General features: G+C 41.3%; 2 protein-coding genes across 5 annotated transcripts; both read right to left on the bottom strand.

Annotated features, from left to right (window-relative positions):
* Positions 1 to 1,251: 1,251 nt before the first annotated feature.
* On the bottom strand, positions 1,252 to 7,023 carry LOC116245869 (uncharacterized). Of its 4 annotated transcripts, none has more exons than XM_031617463.2 (5): positions 6,799 to 7,023; positions 4,662 to 4,746; positions 4,289 to 4,385; positions 3,863 to 4,151; positions 1,252 to 1,474 (listed from the first exon to the last, which is right to left on the bottom strand). In XM_031617463.2, the coding sequence occupies exons 1-4, from the start codon at positions 6,899 to 6,901 to the stop codon at positions 3,900 to 3,902; spliced, it is 537 nt and encodes a 178-aa protein (XP_031473323.1). In that variant the 5' UTR covers positions 6,902 to 7,023; the 3' UTR covers positions 1,252 to 1,474; positions 3,863 to 3,899. The 4 variants fall into 4 exon arrangements, with proteins under 4 accessions (XP_031473323.1, XP_031473322.1, XP_031473325.1 ...); XM_031617462.2 differs by having other exon boundaries at positions 1,252 to 1,500; positions 6,799 to 7,021; XM_031617465.2 differs by lacking the exon at positions 1,252 to 1,474 and adding an exon at positions 2,242 to 2,586.
* A 1,216-nt stretch (positions 7,024 to 8,239) lies between these two features.
* On the bottom strand, positions 8,240 to 17,388 carry LOC116259748 (DEAD-box ATP-dependent RNA helicase 31-like). Its single transcript, XM_031637677.2, has 10 exons — positions 16,002 to 17,388; positions 14,912 to 15,018; positions 12,321 to 12,376; positions 11,999 to 12,223; positions 11,703 to 11,909; positions 11,542 to 11,628; positions 11,335 to 11,430; positions 11,034 to 11,249; positions 10,102 to 10,284; positions 8,240 to 8,998 (listed from the first exon to the last, which is right to left on the bottom strand). Exons 1-10 carry the CDS (start codon positions 17,237 to 17,239, stop codon positions 8,771 to 8,773), a joined length of 2,643 nt encoding a protein of 880 aa, XP_031493537.1. The 5' UTR covers positions 17,240 to 17,388; the 3' UTR covers positions 8,240 to 8,770.
* Positions 17,389 to 17,692: the final 304 nt, after the last annotated feature.

Here is a 17,692-nt window from a genome sequence, read left to right as displayed (position 1 = left end):
TATTAATGGACTGAGTTCTCAATTTCTGGTCCTGTTGTCCAGCTTTTTACTATGACCATAGCCCACATGCAGCAATTCCAATTCCAATTCCATACCGCCTCCCAGTTCTAGGTTTGTATCGGCCATCACTCATCCCCTCTTGAAGCATAGGCTGTCTTCAAAATGCTGAAGAGGAAACTGCACCATTTACAATCAAATTATGAAGCTCACTGGAAGAGTCATCCATATTTAATTCAGCATAACCCTGATAAGTCACGAGAAATGCAGTTCTAGGTTCTTCATGACAACCATGCCAAAGTCTGGAAGTTCAGGTCTTAAGTGAATCCCTAGGGAACAAGTTAATAATTTTATAAGGATGTATTTCAATTTCCATTTGAAAGGTGGAATGCATGCTTCAGGTCTGGAGCCCACAAATTGATGGATTTTGTTGAAAGAGTTCATGGCAAACATGCTTGAATTACATGGTGACAGGGACTGATCAGTTCTGTTCCTGCAAATTCCTCTTTCTTGTTGACGGGAGGAGCTTCAAAGGTGATCTGGGTGTCTAGTCTTCCTGTGTTTGTTGATTAAATTTTCCCTGTTTATTTTTGCAAGTATTTGAACTGAGTCATACATGTATATCACATATGGGTTCTTGATAACAAATTTGTGCATGGGGAGAAAGAATTTTAAGAAACGGAGGCCCTGTTGCCAAGGAAGCTACTTTTCACCAAGAAGGAAAAACGAAAAACTCCCTCAATTCGAGGCAAGGTTCTTTGAGCTTTGAAGCTTGTTAAGCCATGCTTCTCAGGCGGGCTTTGTACATGTAGCCTTTCGCGGTCTCAAATAATAAGCTTTAACTTTCTATCTTATATTTAAGGGAACAATTTTTGTCTCAAAAAAGAAGGTAAAGTAATTCAACCGTACATTTCCAGTTTAAAGATATCGGCACTGAATCTGACCAAAATTGTTATTGGAGTTTACTCAAACTTGATTTCAAATCTAGTAATATCTATGCCTAAAAACACCAAACAAGCAAAACTGTGAACTAAAGGCGCCGCTTGACGTGTCGGAAAACCTCGACAATATCTTCGTCCTTGTCTGATCCCAAACCGATATGACCTTTCGCTAACAATTATTGAAACACAAGAAGACTTTATTCAGATCAAGCTCGCCTATTACATTCCAGCATGAACGCAGACCAACCACATCTCTTGCATATTAACATAAATCATTGGTCGTTCCACCCAATCACAAATAGATCTCCTGGAGTGACAATAAGTGCAACAACCACAGCTGCTATTATAAATAAACACAATAAGCAGTTATATTAGCAATATTAACGCTATGTACGGACTAATTTCTTATAGTATTTGTGGTATTAACATTCAAATACTTCATGCCTCCAACACTTCATAACTTCTCCATGCCTGTCTGCTGTCATCAAGGTGCAATTGGTGATAGAGATCCACAAAGACATCAACCTCTCTGGCAACTAGAGGATGTTCTCCATCAGACAGCCTGTGAAATTAATCATACTTACAAAAAATGAAACATATCCTATAATGCGAGTACATTCTTTCAATTAATGAAGCAGAATAGAACTTCAATGGCAACTGAATTCTTATATATCATGGAAAGGAGGGAAAATAAATACCTAAAGGTGTTCACCCAAAAAAATCCAGCAATAAAGCAAAACAAAGATACAGTGGGTGGAGGCCGGGGGCAGAGGGGTCATGGCACCTCCCCCAACCCCCCTCCTCACGTTTTGAAAAGTTAAAAATTTACACATTAAAAATTTCAAAAATGTAAGTTTGGCCCCCATAGAACTTTTGAGAAATAGGTGTTAGCCTTTGTATATAATTTGGAATGAGTATATTTAGTGTATTGCATGACTGTTCCCCAACACACCCCCACCGCCCCCTCGTTAAGGAAGTGCTTGACTGCACTGGGATTAAAATCATGGGGTTAAAATAGATTGTAATCCTGGAGTCAGTTGAGGAAGGATTTTAATCTGCATTCCAAATTGAGATTGTGTGTGATTGGGGGAACAATAATGGTAGGGATTAAGTTCTACGTTTGACGGTATAAGTGAGGATAACTTGGAAAAAAATTGTGACCATTGGCTGGCCAACAGAACGACGACCAGGCAAGATCTACAGTTGCAAAAACAAAAAGCATCAGTTAGATGATTGGCAATCACAAATAAGATTCCTTCCTTCTGTCACGTTCATCATCTACCACTATTGACAAACTATAAAATAAAAAAGACAAGTTTAGATGATCTTTAAATGCTCAATGTTGAATATCATAAGAATGTTTGGATGATGAAGACAACGTTATTACAAAGTGATTCCTTTCATTTATTTGACTCCATCTGTCAGGAGGTAGGCAGAAAAAAACATGTATAAGCATGAAAATGAAACTAACTGGAACAAACAGAACATATATAGTGGTCTTCTGCTGTTCATTCCTAATGTCAAAACGCGACAAAATAGCCTGTCAAACAAGACCAGCAACCACCAATAGATCAAGTGCTTTCACTCCAACTTTAACAATGAATCTGAACTCTGATAGGTGCAAACAGCATCCACCGAACATTAGGAACTGTTCTTGATACCCAAAAACGTACAATGATAATCAAAACTTTAAACAAGTTCATATATTCCAACATGTTCCTAAAATGGGTGTGCCTCGGTCTATAACAACATTTCTTCAGTTGAACACTTCGTAGAAGCAGAGAAAATACTACTCTTATCATAAATAGCAGAAGCCCATCACAAACAAAAGAAAAGCAACTACAATAAATGCGACAAAAATAAGCATATAAATTGTACAACCTTCTTGAATAAACTTAAACTTAGATCTTCCATGTCAAACATGCATATTACACCTTTCCGTCAGTTAAATTCATATTACACACTCAGCACCTGCATTCACACTCAATGCTAAAAGTACTTTTGGTGGGCATATAAATAGCAGAAGCTATGTGACCAAGTATAACCTGGAACTTTTTAATTAACCTGGAACAGCTTAGGTGTGTTGTTCACTATATAAGTATATTTTGAATATCACCTAATGTTTAGATGCCTTTTTTACATTCTTCCTTCAAGTTTTCAAGACCTATAACAAATACATTGAATTTTAAATTTTAACTTAGTTCTATTATTAGATGTTTTCAGTGCTATTGACTCAAAAAGATTAACAATTACTTTTAACAATTTGTAGTTCTTGCTTTACATTAAGAATTTCATAGAGAGCAGTGTCTCAGGATCCAAGTTATACAAAACTTTCACATCACATCAACCATGTATATATTACATTGTTTGTGGGGCACTTGTAGAATGAAAAAGGGTTCCATTTGTGGTGTGCTCAAGTGACTTTGCTACCACCGTGTCCAGGCAATCAGATATGAGCCATTCCTCCTCGATTTACAGTACCAACGGATGTTTAACAGCCGCAGAAGAATAATGTTGCACTAGGTCAACGGCAAAGCAGTTAGAGGTGAATCAGACGGAAACTAGTGGCCCTTAGCTGCCTAGAAATGAATAGGATGAGACCATCTCGACTAACAAGTTATGTAGGCCCCAAAAATATTTTTAGTCAGGCATAGCAAACCAAAAAAACAAAGAAATCGCATGAATTATATATATATATATATATATATATATATATATATATATATATATATATATATATATATATATATATCCTCGTAAGCAAAACCAGGATAGGTAATGAAACGAATGGCACAAGGGATAGAAAAAATGAAACAAAACATCCTAAATGTGGTATCACGACAAGCGACAAAGGATACATAAAAAAAAAAAAGCGGAACAATTCAATTGAAGAGGGAAAAGAAAGGAGGGCAAGACGAACTTACCCTAAATCTTCGACGGCACAGAGAGCAAGAAGGCTGCTCAGGAGGGTCCAACATTGACGCAGACGTGGGCCGGCTTTTCCTCTGGCAAGTTCTCAGAGAAGTCGTGGACGATTGGCTTGGTAAGCATCAGTGGGCGATCGTTGGCTTCCTCCTCATCCTCGGCATCGGTGGTGCTCAGGTTGATGCAAGAGCATCGCTCTAGGGAAGCGAAGAACGCCGACGCGACGCTAGCCCCCACGCAAGTGAGGAAGCTGCTGCCCTCCATCTCCCTCGACGATCTGCTAACACTCTGAAGATCGACGATTGAATCCCGACGGCGGCAGGAAAAAAGGGGGCACATGAATAGAGAGAAGAGGAGGAAGAAGAGGGATGCACAGTAAGAGAAAAAATCGGCCTTGGGAACAATAAGGACGTTCAACAGATAACCTGGTTCAGTCTTCTTCTTTTGCACTGCCAGTGAACAGGGACGCTGCCGGTGAACAGGTGTTGCGGTCGTCTTCTCTGCTGCACTTCTATAGGAACGCTGCAAAGAAATCACGCGATAGCAATGTAACCACAAGGTGCTCTGGCAGGCTAATTTTTTCCCTAGTACGATTAAAATCCACCTCTCCGGGATTTGTTCCAACATTTGCTGGATCCTCGGATATTTTGAAGAAAATTGATTCGGATTCCATTCCTACACGGGAATGCATTGCAATCAAACACACCCTAAATGCACAATTACATAGCATTTTTTTGAAATCATGGCCACATAAAACTAAAAATCAACAAAATTTGATAGACTAAGACAATATCTTGCTTCCAAAGCAATCGCCTAACTTGCGATACAGTTGTCCGCTTCACTGTATTCAGGAATCTCCAAGCCCATATTTTTGTCCAACTCCCTGAAGCATTATTCCTCGACTGTTAGAGATTTCATTTTGGTTATTTACAAGCATATGTCAACGAACTTAACAGAACCAATACTACAATGAAAGCAATGTCAATCTGGATTTTTCTAGAACGTACGGGAATAAGTGCAGCAAAGAAACACGATGAAGACCAACCAGGCAAGGGTTGGCTCACAATCATGGGCAATCAAGGTCCTCCCAACGCTTTAACTCCGGTTTCTCCTAATCCTACATTTATCTTGCTATTCTTTGACCTGATTTTCTTGGCTCATTACCAGGACATTGTTAAGAAATCGAAAGTGAAGCACTGAAATATCCACGAATATTTGGCCAACATCATAAATAGCACTTTTCAAATTAAGACAACAAGGTTTCAAATGAAGATCTTTCATAACTAGAATAAACTAGAAAACAGATTTCGTCCTTCTGCACCTAATCAATCCAAACAAATGCGTTGCACCCCATGAAGAACCCATTTGCCTGCATTTTTTCTGTGGCTAGAACTTGGCCAGAAAGCAAGACGAATGTAAGCTCAAAGCTTGACCATTTAAACAAGCCGTGGTTCAGCAGGCAACCAAGTTTTAGTTAAGCCTGCAAATGCAACTGAAGCTTGATTGCTAGGAGGGCTTGATTGCATCTGAAGAAAAGAAAAATAAGGTGCACTAATCTAATGGGTAGTGCTCAGGTCACATATCTAGAGATTTACTGCCATTTGGATGATGGTATACCATGCTACAAACCCGATTTTAGCTAGCATCAAAATCTATTCAGAAGAACTTGTTTTGGTGCTACAACAAGCTTTCTATCATAGAGGTGGCTGTCATAACGCAGCAGCCCCTATCTCTCCTCTCCCACAATGAAAGCGAGGGAACCGTTGCGGCAGGCAGACCTTTTCTCACAGCAAATAGAGGGGGAGCTCCGCTAAATCCTGCTGTTCGAGGGGGGGAGAGGGAGGGAGGTTACCTGTTGAGCTGTCTGCAAGGGCAACGGGAGGGCGAACAGGATGGCAGCTCCGGCGAATGGCGTCACAAGAGCAGTGCAGAACCGGGATAGATTCAAGAAAAGAGAGACAAAAATTGAGAGGGGAAGAGATGGGTCGGGGAAAGGGAGAGAGGGAGAGAGACTTGCACCGGGTGAGGAGAGACCGAGAGAGAGAGAATGTTGTAATTGACCAGAATATACGCCAATTAAAGGAACAGAGCAATATTGTTAAAGCTTGATATTAGGCACAGTTAGCTCATATGAGGATGCGGCCAAATCGGACGGATGCGGTGGCCCGATGGAGGCGACCCATCCCAAACATTACGTAAGCACGCAGCATGAGAAAGTCATACAAAGCGAAGGGCCCATTTGCACATAACAACTTGCCGCCGATGACGGGGATGAACTTGGGTGTGGATGCGAAGCGTCTACAAAAAGCCACCCATTTTACAGCACCGCTCCTGCGCCAAGTTCGGAAGAAGGAAACAGGCTCCTTTGCGCCTAAGGACGGCCAGAGGCGCGAACGAGCCGAAGTACACGGCTACTGGCTCTCAAATGGGGGAAAAAGGGCTTCTCTGCTCTCAATGAGGAAGACGGTAAATGGTAAATAACTAGATGAAAAAGAGAGGTGCATTTTTTTTTTTAACTTCAGAAGTGTGAAATAGGTCGGAGAACGCTTAATACCACATTTCGGGAAGGAACTCGGTGATCTCTCTCGTGATCGAGTGAAATGGGTCCTTGAAAACCTATGAATATGATTTTCAACAGATCCTTGAAGAGATCGGGGATCCCGGCTTATTCAATGCATGTGATCTGAGGCCTTCTCATGCTTTCACGTTGTAACAATGGCCCACAAAATCAGACGTTTATGAGAGCATTTTGAAGAAGAACAACGAAGAAAAGCTTTTTTCCCTAACGTAACCGATATATGCGCAAACAGATGACAAAAAGGACTCCCATAACCCAGAAGCAACCCCATCGCCGAGGCGATCTCGGTGAGATGAAGGCGCTAATTTCTATGAGACAGAGGTCTCAACTCTCAAACGGTTAAAGATGCCGACTGACCTGAAAAGACGCCGGAGGCGCAGACTCCTTTCTTGGCGGAGAGAGAGCGGGTAATCTCCGAACGCGATCTCCTTGCCTCTCTCCAAGTCCCCTCCATCATCATTCCGGCTATCTTTACCGCACGGGTAGAAAGCGAGGACACACCAAGAGGCCGCTAGCGGCTAGCTTTCAAACGCAGCCCGTTGTCGTTCCGCATGTATCGCCCGTTTGACGAAAGGTGCCCCCACGTTTTCCTAAAATACCAATCAAAACATGAAAATTCATCTAAATGGATGGGGTTTTGCGTAAATTCACCGGATTGCCGAGTGGGTAAGAAAACGCCAACTGGCAAACTGCACGAGAGAGATGGCCGCGGGCGTGGTCTAAAACCGCAAACGGTTTGTTACTTGGGCGGAGGTTTCTGTCCGACCGGACAACGTGGTCTCCTTGCCTACTATATTAGGCCCTTGGGGGCCGTTATGGTTCAAATCCTACTTTGAAGAGAACAAAATAAGTTGGCAGCTGCAGGGAACCAGTTAGAGGAAAAGGTATGTACTTCCATAACAACTGATGTGATTATAAATGTCATTGCTTTGGTCTCCACAAACATTCATTTTCTGGTTCCCTTGGAATAATAGTCGCCATGTTCGCAATTTGATTTTTGAAGGTGCTTTCCATCATCATCAACCGAGAGGTAATATATACCGTAAATGAAGCACCGCCATGGCAATAGAAATCTCTAGATTTTCGTCAATCTCACAGTAAAATTGGGGACTAATATTGGGGTTCAAGATGATAGTTCTCTTTATTACTCTCGTCTCCACTGATTATCTTTCACAGTCACTTAAAATTAGTTGGTGGAATCCATGAAATCCACATGGGCGACCGTGTTTGATTCAGGCGGTCGGGGCGGGTGGAATTTCACCCATCAAATAGTCCTGACAGACAGGAAGGGGAGAGGCAAAGATGCCTTGTGGACACATCAACAAATACCTATTTTATATTTGAAATTTATCACAGTTAGTGAACAGGCAAGGATCCACTTTAACTCAGCTCACCATTTGAAAACACAAGAATTGGACAGATTGTCTTTCATAAGGTTAGCTTGATATCAAGTGATCTCTGAAGACCTGTGAACAACATTTCTTCTGTCATAGAAGAGTTGCAGCCACCTACTGAGATATCCTATCTGCAAGTCCGATTCTGGCTAGTTGGGGCTCGATCTTCACTACATGCATTTACAATTGGCTTTTCTTGGGCGAGCTGGGCTGCTACCAACCGAGCATATTTTTGCGTGACCTCAATACTATGTTGATTGAGTTGACAGACAAGTATTTCTAATGCAGCCCCAGACCAGGAAGGGGAATGGAGGGCCTTGGGGGCTCTTTTGCGAGAGGGGAGATAAGTTGTTAACCTCTCGCACGCCCAGAATATTCTGGATCAAGATTCATGCATGAAAGGATGGTATAAAGTTTTGATTTGAGTCAAATATCCAGGATCAAGTATAGACTGTTCAGCCAACCAATTTGTTTTGTCCATATGATCAAGAAGCAGCAAGTAGCCCAACATTGGCTCCTTCAAATTGCTATAAACCGAAATATAACCCAATACAATTTAGTTTTCCCATTCTTCGTGTCATCTATGACAAACATCGACTAAGATAATAACCTCAAATCTTTCCCACTGGAATATGTTGTTTACCTCCAGTGGAGTCTCTCCCTGAGCCGAAAACAGTTACTTTATGCGACCTGGAATCCCCACATCAAGGCTGCAGCGGGTCTAGGCAACATGCAAGAGAATTGTGCTGTATTTAGCAGGGAAGAAAGATATCTCAAGGATAGGTGCTCATACTTCCATCCAACGCCATTGTTCATGGTCTGACATGTACATGGCTTTAGGTCCATACTCCACACTAGGTGAGAGACCTATGGGCAAAAGTATGCCCTTGCAATGTCACCTTGATTACTCAAACAGCACCCAGTTGCTTAAACATCTACTTTGCACGTAGGCCAGGGACATTTTTCAGACCCATTTTGCCTAGTACAAGCTTCGGGATTGCTGGCGGCCTGTCAAGACCCATACTGCTGCTGAACTCATTAGCAAGCTCTACAAGCCTTATCTTATCTCTGCCAATGGTCTTGACGGAGTTATAATATCCCAGCCATGCTTGATAAGCTGCTTCCTTATTCCTCATCTCTACGTGCGCAAGAGCATGCTCAACCTGACAAAACATAGAAAAGTAAAACAAATAGTATGTTACATTATAAAGGAGGATTGTCAATGAACCGAGAAAAAGAAGTTTATGGTTCCCATGTTCCCAAAAAATGAAGCACAGATTACAAACTCATAGACTTATGGACTTCTTGAATGCCAGTTTCTATGTAACATACATAGCTCAGGATGCTGAGTTGCTGACAGAGGGGGTCACACTGGTATGCCACAGTAAGATAATTGGTACCAAAACAAGGGTGAGAAGAAGCATCCCACATGCATTTGGCTTCTACCCATAAAAACATAACACAAAATACTGCAAGGAAGTTCTGATAAAACATAAAAAGAAATATGGATCACAACGTATGTACATGACAACATGGACTCCAACAGATGACAAGAAATGCATGCTGCAGCTCCCTAAAGCACCATGCTGGCACCAAAAGACCACTATGCCAGGCATTTTAAAGTTTTAAACGACCTGTAAGAAAGCTACTGCAGAGGCATAAGTATTATCTAGAATGCCACTTGCCCAGTTACCAAGAAAGAACCAGACACGTGCAATTGCATTTTGAGCTGCTGATAGCAACCGCTTATAAAAGTATAAACTTAATGTAGGATGCCTTATCCATCTTAATATTTTGGTGAGAAGCAGCATATGGATTAGCACACAATGTCCTTCCAAAAGCTAAAATGAAAGCAATAACCCCACTAAATGCATGCCAAGATTCAAAAACTAAAACAGCATCTCTCTCGAGAACAAAGCAAAGCGGTATAAGACAACTGTAAGAAAGGAACACAAAAAGCAATGAGAACATCACAGGTAGAAAGAAGATTAAAGAAAAGAACAATAATAGCTTAGCTCTCCCTACTTCTACACCACTATGATTACTTTTTGAGTAATAATAGTTTTAGGCTTTTAGCAGTATACACCTACATAACTCTGTACTACCGTCAACCGGCTTCTATGGACAGTAAAGGAATAACAAATGGAAAGACAAGATTCACCATTAAACGTGAGAAGAAAATCAAGTGTCTAAACTATGCACGAGTAATATTGAAAAAGACATGAAGGTTGAAACTGTAGGTTCAAAAGAATTATCACAAGCTAACCTTCTTTCTCATGTCTGGATCAATTGGGGGCAAATCGCCTTTGCTTATTGGCAGGCCCTTAATATTTGACAAGAAGAAATCTTCCCATGGAGCGAGCAGTAATATGCCTATTCCCTCTTTGCCTTTCCTACCAGTTCTTCCGAGACGGTGTATGTATTGTTCTCTATCAGATGGCAGACCCACCTGCAACAGCAGCAAGGTGCAAAATAGTCACAAAATTGTGCATATTGTGGAATATATGCTGGTGAGGATCCTAGGGTGATGCATAAGGTGCATTTGCAGTAGACGAAAGAAGCAATCATATTCCTGGAAATGGTCCAAAGGACATAAATACTAATAAATTACATTATATCACATAACAGTGGTTTCAAGCAGTGTTGTCAATACCATTATTTTGTCGGTCCAAGTCCGCTGATATGTCTCACCAGTTCAAGTGCTCAGTAGTAAACTAAAAGGAGCTAGTTTGGAACCGCTTAACTATTTTCATGCTAGAGTTGTTTACATGGATACCTCCAGATAATTTAAATTGAAGTAAATTGATGTCCCACACAGACCTATATGACATGATCAATCGATAGAAATACACCAGCATTCCATCTTTGTTATACATTTGTCATATATTCTATACATCATACCACACAGATGTCATGTTGATGGAATACAATTCACTTTCATTGGTTCAAATCTAAGCACTTGTTTTCTTGGACACGTTAAAAAAACTAAAAAGCAACAGAAACAGCAGAACAGAAATTTGTCATCACATCTACCGGTCATGCTAATTCGAAGTTTTCACTTCAAACCGTAGAAAGCACAGGAACAAATAAGTATATTTTTTTTCATTAAGAATATCTGAATTTGCAGAAGGGCAAGCTTATATGATCAAAGGATGCAGAATAGAACTGGCTTGATAATTAACGTTGATGTTACTTTACCTGTACAACAAGAGTGACATCAGGGTAGTCCACTCCACGAGCAGAGACATCAGAAGTGACAAGGATCAGACCTTTTGACTTTCTAAATTCATCAGAAACCCTCGTCCTATAACTCTGTGGCTTTCGGGAGTGGATTTCTCTTACATTAAGGTGCAGCTCAGAGAGAAGCTCAGACACAAGTTTTGTTACCATTGCTGTTGTACAAAAAACCAAAACCTACAATACATGGCAAAAACTATCAGCAGAATTCAAAGAGACATGCTGACTAGCAAGGTGATAACAAGATGACCACCATGCAGACCTTATAATCAGGGTCATCTGCAATATGCTCATTAAGGATGCTGTACAGTATTGCAAAATGTCTATCAAGTGGAGCAATCAAATGCATCTGCTTGACCTGAATATTTAACAGAAAGAAAATTAGCAAAAAAATTACAGTTGCACCATATGCATAAAAATTGCAAATTTGCAACATATGCCTCATCATTTTGTATCTTCAGATACACACCTGCGAATGTGTTTCCTCTGATCCCTCTTTGACTGTGTTAATGAACTCATGATCTCTTCTCAGAGCAATGTGACAAATTTGCCGCACCTGCGATTGTAATTGCATGTTACACACTGCAGATGTAATATTTGAAGCGTACAAGATATTGTGGTAAATGAGACCTCATCCGGGACAGTGGCAGAAAATAAGAGTGTTTGTCGCTGTTTTGGAACAGCATCAATAATCTTCTCAATGTCCTTCCTAAATCCCATATCTAGTAAATGATCAGCTTCATCAAGCACAAGCATTTTTACTCCGAGAAGCCGTGTTGCAAACCCTGGTGTATTCTCTGTGTGGTCTCTAAGCCTTCCAGGTGTGGCAACAAGAATCTGCATAACGTTAGAAAAAAAATTAAAATAATAATTTATCTCAAACCTGATATGAATTTTACTAACCATCAAAAGCATTTACAACAAACCTGGCAAGGATTTGCTTGCATCCGTTTTTGCTCTAGAGGCAACCTTGTGCCACCTATGACAACTTGCACACCTATTGAAGGATGATATTTCAACAATTTATTAGCCTCAGCAGCAGCCTGATTTGCAAGCTCTCGCGTAGGGCATATTATGAGTACATTAATTGGGGGCCTCTTTTGATCACGACCAACAGGAGGTACTTTGGTGACAAGTTCTATTGCTGGAAGCTGAAATGAACAGAGGAAACACAACACATGAGAAAAAGACAGACTATGTTTAGTAATTCAAAATCTGCAAAGCAAAGGAACGTGCATAGTAACACACCAAAAATGCAACCGTCTTTCCAGTTCCTGTTTTTGCTTTGGCCAACACATCCTTGCCTGAAAAACAGAGATACACCATCTAATCACCCAAAGCTGAAAAACAAATACTCAACTTCATAAAGAAATTAAAATCAGCAAATCAGTTTACTGGGAGATTTCTACAAATGAAAGGAAAGTTAAACCAGAAAAAAATGGGTGGGATTATAATGACATCAAACCCATAGAATCTACATATCCAGAAAATGTGTAATGAAAGATACTTCATCAAAATATTACTGAGACAATTTTGCCTGTGAAAGAAAGTACATGTGTATCACAAGGGCCAGACACACAGTTTAAATGACAAAAATAAAAAAACAAGTTCATATTTGCTACTATATGTTTTAAAAGGAAAATAGAATATTTCTTGCAATTGTTTCCCATTAAGACAATATTTAGATGAAAAAAAATACGATGTTATAACTCCAAAGTTCAGAGACTTTAGAAAAGGCCAAGTTAGACCATGGATTATGATGGTCATTTGGACATCAATGTTGACACTTGGCAAGTTGGCATAACAATCAGATTGATAACAATTGTCATGCTAAACTCTATATGCAGCAATTACCCAAAGCTGACATTTTACTGAACATACCTTTATACTTGCGCAGTTGAAGCACTATTTTGAATATTGGCAACCAACCAACCCAGCTCAAGATATCTCAGTCTATGTCATTAAAATGCTAGGTTCAGCCTTGTCAATGGGTTGAGTTTAGAACCTAGGTGAACCTAGGCTGGACTAGGTGCATTAAATGGTATCAAGAAAAAGCTAGTAGAATGCACTATGCAGTACTAAATGTAAACTTAACAAGAAAAATAAAGCATTTCTCAATGAAAAACAACCAACCAATCAATTCATAACAAATAACACAATTATATTGCAGTACACAATATGGTTTGTTCATAGAGCATACAGAATATACTAATCTCCAAAAAGTTCAACCTACCTATGTACAAAGGAAGATAATTCTTCAACAAGAGTAGAAACTACAGAGAGAAGAAGAAGAAGAAAAGGAAAAGAGGTACAAAGAAACAAAAAGAAAATCAAGGGAAAAGGATAATAAACAGTAGCAAGAGGAGACACAAACGAAGAAGAAGGATAAAAACAAGGAAGAGAGTAGGAGGGAAGAACAAGAAGAAAAAGAAGATGGGATCATGGGGCAGTCACTTCAAAACAAAAAAAAAGTAAGAAGAAGATGGTAGGAGAATGAAAAGAGGAAGAAGAAGAAACAAAAAGAAAGAGGGTGAAAAAGTGACTGCATAGCTCTGCTGTTTTCCCACATTTTCTTCTTCTTCCTCATCTCTTTTTCCTCGTCTCTCATGCCAGTAGGTGCACAGCATGTTTCTTTGTTTGATTTTTTCCCATCAACATCATACTGTGTTTTGCAAATGTGACTTTTATACAACTTAACAGTTATAGCTTCTGTTTTCTTAAACAGGTTATCGACTTGTTTTTCACATGCTTTGTTAAAAAGACTAAAAAAGTTTGAGTTCATGTCTCTAGGACCGCCTTGCAGGCCTAGCCCAAAGAACAGGCTAAGGATTGGAAACATATTCCACCACCTACTGAAACACCCCAGAAGTTTAGTCCCGTATCGAAAATTGTGAGAGATCTTCAAGGGCTTCTAAAGGAAGGCTATTAATGAGATAATTGTCCTGGTTCCTAGCTTTTTTTTGAGGTTAAAGCCGAAACTGCTAGAGGGCGGGTTGGGATCCGCCGAACCAGGGGCTCGAGCCTAGGAGTGGGTCGGGTTGTTATAGTGGTATCAGAGCCGGTTCAACACTCAGACTCGGGGTCCCACACGCACGGACGCGTGTGCCTTAAGGGGGGTGGATTGTAACACCCCAGAAGTTTAGTCTCGTATCGAAGATTGTGAAAGATCTTCAAGAGCTTATAAAGAGAGGCTATTAATGAGATAATTGTCCTGGTTCCTAACCTTTTTTTAGGCTGAAGCCAAAACTGCTAGGAGGCGGGTTGGGATCCGTCGAACCAGGGGGCCGAGCCCGGGAGTGAGTCGGGTTGTTATACCTACACTTCCTGGACCTAGGTGATGACCTGGCCCTGGCATGCCTTTTACATCCTAGATCTCATCCAATGGTACAGAAACCATACGTAACTGATCCATTCTCTTGCCAAATTAGGCTTGCAGAATCAAATATATAAAGCCAATGCTGAAACTTCAAAATAAACGGCTATGTAGAAGACATGGAAGCAGCTCCAATATGATGTATAAGATAGTGGTCAAAAGCTTAGTCTTTTTTGCATTTCCTTACCACCAAAAGCATCGTAAAGAATGCATTAATGGAAGTAGCTTTAGCAATTACACTGAATGAAGTTGCTCCAAAATATTCAGGAGTAAGCAATTTTTCTACAATTTCCAATTTTGGTAACCTTTGTATAGTTGTACATTATACCAAATATAATTCCTTAAGCATGTGGAGAGCATACTAACTAAAATAAATGAAAGATTAATAATCCTAGAGGGCACAGGCACAAACTATTTCTTGGCATCGTCGGCCATCTAACGGGTATTGAAACCCAAAGATTCCTACCTTTGAGAATGATTGGCAAAGTTGCTTCTTGTACAACCGTCATTTTGTCATAACCAGCAGTTTTTACTCCTTTAAGTGAGAGAGGAGAAATAGCAGTGTCTTCAAACCTGCGGATCATGTGGAAGTTGTCAGAAATGGTATGCAACTAATCTGTTCATGTGTCATTAAGAGGCACGTAGAAGATATAAATAAAGAATGGATGAAGGCCCGAAAGTTTTGCACAAAATGAACACATTCACTAACTTTCACAAGTTTGGGTTACAAAGGTAGAAGAAGTCAAAGCCTCAAGGGACAGTTCCGCTGAGAATGTGACTACATGTTTCTCCAGGCGTATACATTTCCACTATAGCGTAGATTCTATATGGACACCCTCATCAAAATGTTACAGTAGAAGAAAGAAAGTACAGTTTAGGAAGGAAAAAAAACAGATTAGTCCTACACAGATGCAGTAGCTACAAAGTACCTAACTAGAAACTGTTAACTAAATGGAAAAGGATTTACACAGTTCATCTCTAACTGCAGCTATGGTTGTTTAACCAAACCAAGACCAAAATCACTGTGCGATCATCATCCTATTCAGTATGCTGGATGCAGGCAAAAAACCAACAGAAACCAAACAAGATGAAATTGATACAACTTTGGCTTTTAAGAGACGATTACTGACCACAGACATCTTAGTACAAATAGTGTCTGAGAATTTATAATCCAGTCATGGTTACCATTAAAAAGCCCCATAATGTGAAGTTATACATATCACCAAATCAGGTGACCCAAATTTGAGTCGTCCTCCTAACAATGTGATTTCCCATTTAATGCTATTTTGCTAGGTAAACCGGACACACCAGAATGTCCTTACTATTCAAGCAAGTTATGAAATGGAAGGGTCTTTCCAAAAGTAAACCTAGCAATAGCGATAAGAGGAAAGGAAAGAGTATGTCGTGCCTAATAGATTAAGAGAAGTCGTCTACAGTGAGGGTCTTCCATCATATCTTGAGATGAACAGCAGCGCTAACTATATTCAGTAAAAATGGGGAAAAAAAATCGATTCGGGAAAGTTTAAAACTATCGAGAAGAAGGAAGCACAGTGTACCTAGACTGACTCAAGTATGAATCCGTTTCTCCTGATGATATTTTTGGCACGACAACATCAACATCGTCCCTTGATTTTTTCCTATTAACTTTGTCCTCCGACAGAGCATCATCAAAACCAGCTTCGTTATCTTCTCCACTAAAAGATTCGCTCTCAAATCCAGACTCATCATCACCATCCTCCTCATCGTCATCATCGTCATCAACAATTTGCGCCGCTCGTTTCCCGTACTCCATTTTGCTCTTCCCTGAAACTCCACCTTCCCGCCCGTCCCTGTTATAACCAAGACCACCACGCTTCTTCCTACTAAAATCCACAATTTCCTCATCCTCATCGTCGTCATCAAAAATTTGCGCCGCGCGCTTCCCATACTCCATTTTGCTCTTCCCTGAAACTCCACCTTCCCGCCCGTCCCTGTTATAACCAAGACCACCACGCTTCTTCCTACTAAAATCCACAATTTCCTCATCCTCATCGTCGTCATCAAAAATTTGCGCCGCGCGCTTCCCATACTCCACCTTCCTCTTCCCTAATAATCCACCTTCCCTCCCGCCCCCGTAGTTATAACTACCATGCTTCTTCCCACGAAAATCCTCCATTCCCACGTTCAAGTCGCTTCCCAGCTGCTTTCTCCCGGCAGTTCTTCCTCCTCGGAGGCCTGCCGCTTCGCCCTCCCAGTCCACATTGTCGAGGCCGAGACCCGAACCCCTGGTCTTCCTCCTGCCTAATTCGTTTTCTTTCCTCTTTTTCGCTGCCGGAGGATCTTCCCCTCTCCTCCTCCTGCCTGAGTAAGCCCCGCCTCCATCATCGGAGTCTTCATCACTAAGTCTCGGGAATCTGTCCGTCCTCAGGTCAGATATCCAGTCGCTGAGCTCCGCTTCGTCATCGATCAAGCTCTTGCTCTGCTGAACCTTTCCCCCAACACCACCTAGACGGAGCTCTCTCCCTCTTCCAGGACTGTCCCTCCTAAACGATGCACTCCGACCGCCTCTGGCTCGGGACACGCTAGAAAACTGCCGGAAGCCGGAGACCACCGTCGGCAATGCAGACGCACCGCCTCTCCTAGCGGACATAGCCGATAATTTCAAGCGAAGGGGGAAGAGCCTGGCGAAAATGGAGGCGCCAGCGGCGGCGCTGGAGGAGCGAGAGCCCATGAACGCAGCGCGACGCGCACCAGAGAGAATCCCAACAGGAGCGGCGGAGTTGAGGAGGCGGAGATGCAGAAGCTGTCCCGGCATCCTTCCGGCCGAAAGCCGACCACTCTCGACGGAAGAAATGGCGGATAAGGGGGCGAGAGAGAGAGAGGATGGGAGGGTAAGGTGGTTAGGGCTTTAGTAGGGTTTAACGTAACGGACGACGCGGATGCATGGAAGGAAGATGGACGAAGGCCTTCTTGCCCTTTGCCTTCTTCGTACAAAGTCGCTGCTGCTGCAGCAGGCTCTGCCTCACTCAAAGGCAGGGCGCAAGACTCGGCTCCCACTCAAGTCCTAGCTCCCGTTTCGACTCAATTTAGTTCAGCATCTACTCGGCTCTGCCCACCAAAGCTTATTCCTGCCTGCCTCAAGGAGCCGAGCCCTTCTCAGAAAATACTTCTCATACGTATCTTAAATGTGCTTGCTCGAGTCCAGTGTTATGAATAATGTTTAATAAATAGTAAAAATATACAAATCATTTCAAATAAAAAATTTTAA

Source organism: Nymphaea colorata, chromosome 1 (genome assembly GCF_008831285.2).
Source record: "Nymphaea colorata isolate Beijing-Zhang1983 chromosome 1, ASM883128v2, whole genome shotgun sequence".
Lineage (NCBI taxonomy): Eukaryota > Viridiplantae > Streptophyta > Magnoliopsida > Nymphaeales > Nymphaeaceae > Nymphaea > Nymphaea colorata.
The sequence above is the reverse complement of the archived record's forward strand: the minus strand, read 5'-3'. Positions and strand labels throughout refer to the sequence as shown.

Bases quoted from the DNA above. Each gene is read 5' to 3' on its own strand.
- LOC116259748 (XM_031637677.2), bottom strand. From the start codon at position 17,239: ATGCCGGGACAGCTTCTGCATCTCCGCCTCCTCAACTCCGCCGCTCCT. The intron at 15,019-16,001 runs GTACACTGTGCT...CATGATCCGCAG, and splicing joins TCATACTTGAGTCAGTCTAG to GTTTGAAGACACTGCTATTT. The intron at 11,629-11,702 runs GTCTCATTTACC...TTACAATCGCAG, and splicing joins CTGCCACTGTCCCGGATGAG to GTGCGGCAAATTTGTCACAT.
- LOC116245869 (XM_031617463.2), bottom strand. From the start codon at position 6,901: ATGATGATGGAGGGGACTTGGAGAGAGGCAAGGAGATCGCGTTCGGAG. The intron at 4,386-4,661 runs GCAAGATATTGT...ATTTCTTTGCAG, and splicing joins GTTAGGCGATTGCTTTGGAA to CGTTCCTATAGAAGTGCAGC. The intron at 4,152-4,288 runs GTTATCTGTTGA...GTCGATCTTCAG, and splicing joins AAAGAAGAAGACTGAACCAG to AGTGTTAGCAGATCGTCGAG.